General features: G+C 32.3%; 1 protein-coding gene across 1 annotated transcript; it reads left to right on the forward strand.

Annotated features, from left to right (window-relative positions):
* The first annotated feature begins 2478 nt into the window (after nucleotides 1-2478).
* LOC100241904 (UDP-glucuronate 4-epimerase 6) lies at nucleotides 2479-5160 on the forward strand. The gene has a single exon (XM_002265052.4). It carries the CDS (start codon nucleotides 3395-3397, stop codon nucleotides 4748-4750), a length of 1356 nt encoding a protein of 451 aa, XP_002265088.1. The 5' UTR covers nucleotides 2479-3394; the 3' UTR covers nucleotides 4751-5160.
* Nucleotides 5161-9829: the final 4669 nt, after the last annotated feature.

A 9829-nucleotide genomic window follows, 5' to 3' on the forward strand; every position in this document is an offset into this window, starting at 1 on the left:
TAAAATAGAAAATTATTTTAAATAAATAGGATTGGGACGAGGGCCACATTTGAATTGACTAATAATTTTTTATCAAATGAAAAATTTAACCATCTTATTCTTTCATTCCTCTCCCCTAATTTTACTTGTATTCGTAGTAAATTTGAAAAATGGTAAGATATTATTTAGCTTTGAATTTATTTTGAGTCATAGATTGAGTAGGTCCAAACTCGAAAGTACCTTCCTGAAGAGGCAAATCAAGTACAGTCATTAAGGTGTCACAAAAATGAGATTGCAACGTTGGTGGAGATGTCTTATTCAGTTGTGAAGGTGTTGCCCTTGGAGCTTCAGTATTGACGTATTTTCATGACTTTCGAAAGTATTTGCAGGGAGATAAAGCAAGGGCTTTTGGTAAAGGGACTCATTAAAGTTTAAATTTAAATGCAAAACGAAACCCAATTAAATGGAGGTTTGTAGTGGTTGGCAAGTACCATCCAATTTAATTAGTGTGGGATATTTGTGTATATCCTTAACATCAATTCCTCCTCGATCGGTGCGATAGTAATTTATAGTTGCAAGGAAAATTATCATCTCTAATCTCCTTACCACCTGAACCATGTCGAATAAAATAAATCACAAGAAAAAAAAAGCTTGTTAATTTAGGTTGAGTCTTTTCGAAAATTCTAAGTGTATGTATAATTATTTATTAAAATAATATTCAAAAAACAAGTAAAAATAATCAAAACATTTAAACGATATTATTTAAAAATATTTTATTTTTTCTTAAGAATTAACAAAAAAAAAAGTTTAATATTTGTATTATGTGTGTTTTTTTTTAAAACACAAATCTGTTCTAAAAAATAATTCCTAAATATGTCCTTAAATTTTGGTTGTGTGACACCTACCATAATACAAATTACTTTTAATTGTTCTTAGTTTCTCAAAGCAAATGCATAGTATTTTGATTTTTTTAAAAAACTCACAATTTAGGATTGAAAGAATTTAATATTTTATTTAGAATACTAAATCTTAAAAATGACAAAATATTTAGAATGCATTTGGAATGTTTTTATTTGAATTGTTTTTTAGTGGGAATATTTTTTTCTGAATTGGTTTTTAAAAAAAACCACTTATAAAATACTTATCCAGAAAACACTATAAGTAATTTTTGAATACAAGTGATTTTTTAAAATTTTAATATTATTTCCTAAATTTCAAAAGTAATTAACCAATTCACCCATGAGAGGAGTATGTGCAATCATCACCCAATATTTGTAATCAATATTTACCTTAAAAATAAAAGGTCTTCACATCTTCGTTAATTGACGAAAATAAAACATGAAAATATCATAATCAAAAGATTTTAAAATCTAAAATTCATTTGAAAATACATTCATTAGAAATTTATTTGAACAAAAATATAGTATTAATTAAGATATCTCAAAATAATCAGAAAGAGGATTATCGCATTAAACCCATAATTACGATATAAGTTCGCCTTAGAATGACTAACAAGCATGATACATTAATATTTATATTTCATTTTCTCATTTAAAAAAAAAAATCATTCTAATCGGAAAAATTCAATCTCCTAAACATCAAAATGTAAACATATTTATTTTAAATAAATAGATGTGCCAAAGAAAATAACATTGTTCCCAACTCCAAGTATTGAAAGCTGCTTGAAATTATGGTATTAGGAAGGAGGCAACGTGTGAGCCGAGGATGGTAGGAGACCCCCCGCTCCAACCCCCTCCAATCCTTCGGGGCAGTCAATTTCACCGACGGAACACGACACACTTGTCCCACTCCCTTGATACTTGATATCATCTTATCTACTATTACATCACTTATTCCTGCATTCTAATCTTACCCCAAATGTAATTTATATGTGAAGGAAGCCAAGATGGAAGATTGCCCACCCGCTTCTCACAAACTACAATGGTACCCCTGCCAGCTGCCGTTTCCAACCCCCACGCGGTGTCACCGTACTTATTGCACATACTACACTGTAGAGGGAGGACAGATGCAAAGCCTCCATATGGCATTTTAGTAATTCACAGCCTTTTTTAATTCCATTATTGGTGCCTGAATTTCAAGGAAGGTTCATATATGGGCCACCGTCTTTAAATATGGAGAATTCATGTGCCTATACTTGGTCTTCCCAATAAAAATTCAAATAAATAAACAAAAGATCCATGCCTTCATTCTTCCAAATTTTCGTCAACCTAATGCCATTTTGTTGTTTCCGTAGAGACCATCATATTTTTTCGGGGTCGGCTCACGCTATCGCCTCTAAGGCCTTCCAAATTTTAAAATTTATTATTATTTTTATTTTTAAAAATAATTATTAAATTTATAACTATAAACTAAAATATAACCCGTTAAAATAACTTTATTATTAATAGGTTGAATTTTCACTTTTAATTAGATGAAAAATATAAAATATCTGAACTTTTTTATGTCTTGAATATAATAACAAAATGTTAATTCCAATCTTATATTAAAAAAACAAAATATATATAATACTAGACAAATACATTAAAGAGATTGGAAGATGATTGAAAGGTACCTGGAAATTAATGGCTGTAGTAGTAGAGAGGCTTAAATACGGTGGGTAAATACCAAAAACAAAGGTGAATTAAGACGTCGGCCAAAATTAAGCCGTTGAAGGGCATGATTGGTGGCATAGATGGCGGCTATATGATTTATGGAAGCAGCTTCCGGGAAGAAAACGGGTGACAAAAACGGACTTTTAACCTGACGACAATCTAACCGTGTCGTAAATGCCGTAAAAATGGAATCCGCTTCACCTAAAATACTGGTGTCGGTGACTAACAGTCTGGCAACAACACAAAGCCTTGATATGAAGCTATTATAATAAGGAAATCAACACGTTCAGTCCCTCTTTGACCAAAAAAATATGAAGGTGAAATCGGCCCATGTGATTTCCTCAATTTTCATGGATGACTTATATGGGATTTCATACAGGGACGCCCCCAGTTACTGCCTTTGATCAGCATTGAAGGAAATTGGCAATCTCAACACGTGCGTGTCACATGCTCTCTCTCAGTATTTCTACTGTTCTAGACTACCAGTATGGCTGGGCGGTTAATTGATCATGTGGGGAGGGCAGGTTGAGTAATTTAGAAGAGAATGAGGGGGTGCTTTGTAATGAGAGAGTGAAGAGAGTTTAAAGAAAGAAAGTGGTCTCCAACCAACGCCAATCCAAAATAGGTCCACCACCATCTCCCATCCTTTATAATCCATCTAGCTACACTCCTCACATTTCAGGGCTCAACCTCAATTCCGAGCTCTCTTCTCTCTTCTCTCCTCGCCACGTCTTTTTCATTCCCTTTAGAATTCCGTAACAGCAAACAAGCAAATCAGCAAACCAAGAGCAATTGCAATAGCAATGGCGTCTCCGCCCGACACAAGCAAAACCACAAAGCTAGAGCGCTATAACAGCTACATCCGCCGAGTAAATAGCACAAAACTCATGGCTGCCTCCTCCAAGCTGCTATTTAGAGCAACCCTTTTGGTGGCGTTGGTCCTCATCTTCTTCTTCACCCTCAATTACCCTCCGCTTTCCGATAACCCCCACCACGTCCTCACCCACCAAAACTTCCTCTCCTCCGCCTTCTACGGTTCCGGCGCCTCCTGGGAGAAACAAGTCCGCCACTCCTCCACTCCTCGCCGCCCCAACGGGTTTTCCGTCCTCGTCACTGGGGCCGGCGGCTTCGTTGGCACCCACTGCTCCCTCGCTCTCAAAAAGCGGGGCGATGGGGTCCTCGGCCTCGATAACTTCAACGACTACTACGACCCATCTCTAAAACGAGCGCGCCAAGCTATGTTGTCCAAACACCAAATCTTCATAGTTGAAGGTGACCTCAACGACGCTCCTTTGCTCTCAAAGCTCTTCGACATGGTGCCTTTCACCCATATACTCCATCTGGCTGCTCAGGCCGGTGTGCGCTATGCAATGCAGAACCCTCAGTCCTACGTGAGGTCCAACATTGCTGGCTTCGTCAACCTCCTCGAGATCGCCAAGGCCGCCGATCCTCAGCCTGCCATCGTCTGGGCGTCATCCAGCTCTGTCTATGGCCTCAACACAGAGAACCCATTTTCAGAGCTCCACCGAACAGACCAGCCAGCAAGCCTTTACGCCGCCACCAAGAAAGCCGGAGAAGAAATCGCCCACACATATAACCACATCTACGGTCTCTCACTCACCGGCCTGAGGTTCTTCACCGTGTACGGACCTTGGGGGAGACCCGACATGGCATACTTCTTCTTCACCAAGGACATACTCCAAGGAAAGCCCATAACCATATACCAGACTCAGGACGACAAGGAGGTGGCGCGTGACTTCACGTACATTGATGACGTGGTGAAGGGGTGCCTTGGAGCGCTGGACACAGCGGAGAAGAGCACCGGCAGTGGCGGAAAAAAGAGGGGTCCGGCCCAGCTGAGAATTTACAACCTGGGGAACACGTCGCCGGTACCAGTAGGGAGGCTAGTGGGTATTCTGGAAGGGCTGTTGAACGTGAAGGCCAAGAAGCACGTCATCAAGATGCCACGAAACGGCGACGTTCCATACACACACGCCAATGTGAGCTTGGCATACAGAGACTTTGGATACAAGCCCAGCACCGATTTGGCCACCGGGCTGAGGCGGTTCGTGAAGTGGTACGTTAGTTATTATGGAATTCAGACGAGGGTAAAGAAGGAAACGCTCAAAAGGAGCGACCAACTCGAGGAATCCGATTGATCATCTTCCATCACACGCCTCTTCTTCAATTTCTTTTTCCTTTTTTGCTATTTTTTGGGTGATTCTGTTGGTAAGTTATTGCTGTGGTCCATGCTGGCATGCCGTATCCGATCAATCGGTCGATGCTGCCCCTTCCTGTTTGTAGTATAGGTACAGATGTTATATAAAAGATAAATGAAGAACAAATTATAAAAAAAAAAAAAAACCTGGAGGAAAAGAGAAGTGTAGATCTATGAAGGGTTGAAATAATGTGTTAAGTGTAACACAGGTGGTATGGTGGGTCTGCAAGTAAAGACTGCAGATCAGCCGTTCGATTTGAAATGAAAGAGTTGTGATTGGAAAGAGAATGATGACATCAAGATTCTTCTTTTTGCTTTTCTTTATTCAATTATTGGAAGTTTGTTTGGCCATTTATTATTATTTTTTTTTCCTCTTCTTCCTCTTTGCTTTTGGGATTGCAAGTGGATCATAATTTGCTTTTAGAGATGCCCTCATGAATGAACGTGGGTAGGGCTGTCTACAACTACATGTGGGTCATAGCCATATGCCGAATCGCAAACATCAACATTTCAATCTTTCTAGTCAGTACTATACTGGACTTCTAACCATAGCGTCAATGTTACTCCCTCCAAGTTAATTGACAAAATTGCCGACAAACACGTCTCTTGTAAGTATTTTTCTCTCCTGCCCGAGCTTCATTGGTGGTGTGACCACTTTTGGGATGCTCTCCAATGCTCTCTCACGCCTGTTCCATGCTTGTTTCCCAGAACCATAAACTATTATTTTATTGCTTATCATAGGATGTCAAGAATGAAGCCTCATGCCATGGATTCTCGGAAAGTTTGAGAAAACTAAGATATGGAAAAATGTTGTGAAAGTAAAGAAAATTGAGAGGGAAGTTCCAATGACTTAAGTATAAGATTAAGTACAATTATGTCTTCTTTGACAACATTAACCTTAACCTTAACCTTAAATAGGGACTATAGAGCCTCATTGACTTTGACTAATGATAAATTCAAGTAAGATTTATATATCTTCGAGTAGGAGCAAAGAAAAATAATTAAGTACAAGTTGACATGTATATATATCGATTTTTTATGTTGTCTCTTTGTAATGAAAGTGGACATATATTTATAAATATTTAAATTATAAACAAAGATTATATATAAAATTCATAAATGCAAATATCCTAATATTTATTTAACATATATTTTTGTATATTTATTATGAATTAATTAATTTTAATTATTGTGTATTTTTATAATAATTAAATATAAATTTATAAATAAAATTATTAATATTTTAAAATAAAAAATTCTTATATATGTATCGCCATTTCTTTTATGTCATTGAATACATCCAAGATAGATAAATTTCTGTAAAATATATTTTTAAATTTTAAATATTATTATTGGATGTCAAAGCATATTATATATATAAATCAATTTATTTAACAAAACAACATCAAAATGTCCCTTATTACTTCTTATATTATTTTTTTTAAATTTTTTTTCAATACTTTCACAAGTCTTAATCAATTTCTATTTCACTGATATTTTGTTCCAAAATATCTACTAATATTTCCCGATATGTCCAAAAAATCAAATTACCAATATATTTGTAAAAATCAATATTTTCATCATGGTATATTATAGGAGCATATTCGAGGTACAAAAGTCAATAAATGTTTTCTTTAATATGTCTTCTTATAAAAACAAAGTTATATTAATTTGCTTATAAATTTGAAATCTTTCAGCCTTACATGCATCTAGCCATGACTCATAACAAGTTTAAGGCGGTATTGAGGTTTTTTTGGTAGTTATATCGTCTTTTAAAAAGTGAGAGTTCTTTTACCATGAGGTATTTACCTTTTAAACCCTTATCAATATAATGACAAATAAATATTAATGCCTTTGTACGATCCTAAAAGGATACACCATTTCTTCCCTAATAGTTGTTTGAGTTTTGGCATCTAGATGAATTTTAGCGTTAAGAATCCAAGATAATTACCCAAAATATCTACGGTAACAAACCCAAGCTTGGTAAGATGAAACACTATATAATAATTATATATTACATAATTCAATCAAAATCGTGTATAAATAACTTAAATAAATTATTGTACAATTGAATTTACACTATTTTCATAATATTCATTGCATTTTATTCTAAATATTAATAAAATAAAAAATTGTGACATAAATATGACTAATAAATAAAATATAAAAAGTTCAATATTTCTAAAAACATAAGCAAGAAGTTAATACTAATTTTACATAGCATTTGATTATGAGAAAATTTAGGGCAATAACTTTTTATTAATACTAATTTTCTTCTTTTTGGTTTCATACCTTTTGGCTATGAACACTTGGGACACAATAACATACCTTTGGGCCATATATGATTTTACAAATTATAACTTCTGGCTATACAAATTTATAATATTAATGATTATAAGCATCTTATTTGATCATATGAAATATGACTTGCATAGTTTGTTGCAATGAAGAATTCTTTGTATAGCTTCTAACTATATAAAATTAAATTATCAATTATTATAAGTTTCTGATTTGATTATTTCATCACAGTTTACATAATTTTTGGTTATGAAATATTCTCCGTATAGTTTTTATTATATGAGTTCATTAAATTAATATTTTATTTTTCATAGCAGCTAGTTACGAGAAAATACAATATAATTCAAATTTTGCGTATGAGATAAAATAAAATAAAAAAGGAAAAATTGTAATAGAAGAGAACAAAGAATTAATAGAAGAGATTAAGAGAAAGCAACCTATGGAATTATTAATTTTCACTAACCTTAGCCCTATTTATAAAGTTACAATTATAATGACTATAATAAATATTTTTTTCTTATAATTATGAAAGTTTAATATGATAAATAGTGACATCACAAATTTTTGTAACAAAAAAAAAATATTTTCTCATATTTAGTTGACTAAAAAAGATTATTAAAAAATTAGGGAATAAAGAGCCAATTTGGTTGACTGTGTGATTTAAAAACAGTTTTTAATTTTTTTTTAACATTATTTGACTGTTTTTATTTGGAAATAATTTTTTAAAATAAAATAAAATAGACAACAATTTTTAGGAAACAAATACAAGTTGTTTTCATCATTTTTAAAAAACAAAAAGAAAACGTAAACCCGTTGGACCATAATTTTTGAAACTTATTTTTAAAAATTGTTTTTAAGTTAAAAAACAAAAATAGTTTTTTTTTTTAAAAAGTTTTAGAAAGCATGACCAAGCCCAAAGTTTTTTAGTATTTTTTTCTATTATTTTCCTTAGTAAAATTTTTATCATTTCTTTTTATAACATTCAAACAATTATTTTTTTTTCAATACTTTTTTTCTTAATATTTTCAAGAATCAAACAAAACCTATCAAAATTAAGAAGGAAGATTGGTTTCATTTTCTTTTTTGTCTCATCATGCTGGTCACCTAGTTGGTTTGTAGTTGGAATTTCCCATATAATAAACTAAAGACAGTCTAAAAATAAGCTCTATCACAAATTTCTTACATAATTTGAAATTTTATTTTTCCAATTTTATCATTTGCATGTAACATACAATGGAGATTCTTACATATAAATTAAACATCTACATTTTATTATTCCCCTAAAATTTTATTTGTGCTCTTAATAATTGAAAAGAACTATCAATACGTGAATAAGCAATTAGAAGATGATTTGATTAAATATTTACTTATATTTCTTCCAATACCTTTGCAATAATCATGTGAGAGAAGTTATTTAAATAATTCAATAATTTAATTTAAATTATTAAGTATATTAAATATGTTGATAAAATAATTTAATATTAATTATGGTAGTTTTTTTACTTAATTTTAAATAGAATTTAAAATTAAATAATACTTAATAGTATTAAGTATTACGATGTTTGTTTTTATAATATTTTATTTTGATTAAATATTAATAAATAAAAAAAATCAATATATTATTTTTTTTATTTAGAAAAAAATTAAATATTTTAGTTTTTTATTTAATAAAAAATATATAATAAGTCATAAAAAAGTAAAAAAATAAACATAAAGTTTGAAAACAAATTAATTTTAATAAAAAGGTAAAAAAATAAATACCCGTTTTTATCAAATTGAGTACAACTCTAGTCAAAAAAAAAATTTAAGTGAATGTGCTACACATTTTGCCTTCCTTTTTTTATTTTATTTTTTAAAAAACTTGGTCTTCAAAATCCTCCTATTGGCGTAGGGAGAATTAAGATACCACCCATTTCAAGTGGACATTAGCATATATTCTCAACAAATGAAACAAAAAGAGAAATAAATAAACACATGGGTTATGTACGACTGAATTAAAAAAATTGAAAATATGAAATTCCAAAGTCAAAATCATTCATCTTAGTTGGCATTCAAAGTAGTTGAGATCCAAGTTGCCTTGGGACACGCCTGGTTTCAAGATATGGACATGGTTTCATGGTTTTCTTTTCTCGCTTATCACTGATTAAGCCCTTTTATTAATTAATTGAATTGTGATCAGATCCCCCACGCCCGTGAAGATGACCATCTGCTTTGTTTATTCTGACTCTGATGGTCAACACGATGTGCGAAGTTGATTTGGAGTCATTAGACTATCATCAAAATTCTCCATTCTGCTCCCACCTTCTATATTAAATATATTTTTGACTAATGTAACTACCATTTTAATTTAACAATTTTGATGCTTCATTTCTAGTTTATTTAGTTTGTTTTGGTCAAAATTGTTAAACATAACTTTCATCTATCTTCCACTATCTTTTAATATATCAATTTTAAATCCTTTATCTGATTTCCCCCCATTATTTTTCCTTTCTTTTAGTCATAATTATGAAGTGGTCGTAGATTAGGCTTTTATTCCACGACATAGGAAAGGGATTATGGGGTGACGGTCCAAAGGAGAAGGAAGGTGCAAGGTGAGGAGATATCGAGAAATAGAATAGGTGAAATGAGTTCAAAGGAATTTGTTAAGATACACTTATTTAGCACAACCAAAATTGGAAGGTTCGATGAGCTATGTGAAGGGAAGAGCTTGGGCACTATTGTT

Source organism: Vitis vinifera, chromosome 5 (assembly GCF_030704535.1).
Source record: "Vitis vinifera cultivar Pinot Noir 40024 chromosome 5, ASM3070453v1".
In the NCBI taxonomy this organism is placed as follows: domain Eukaryota; kingdom Viridiplantae; phylum Streptophyta; class Magnoliopsida; order Vitales; family Vitaceae; genus Vitis; species Vitis vinifera.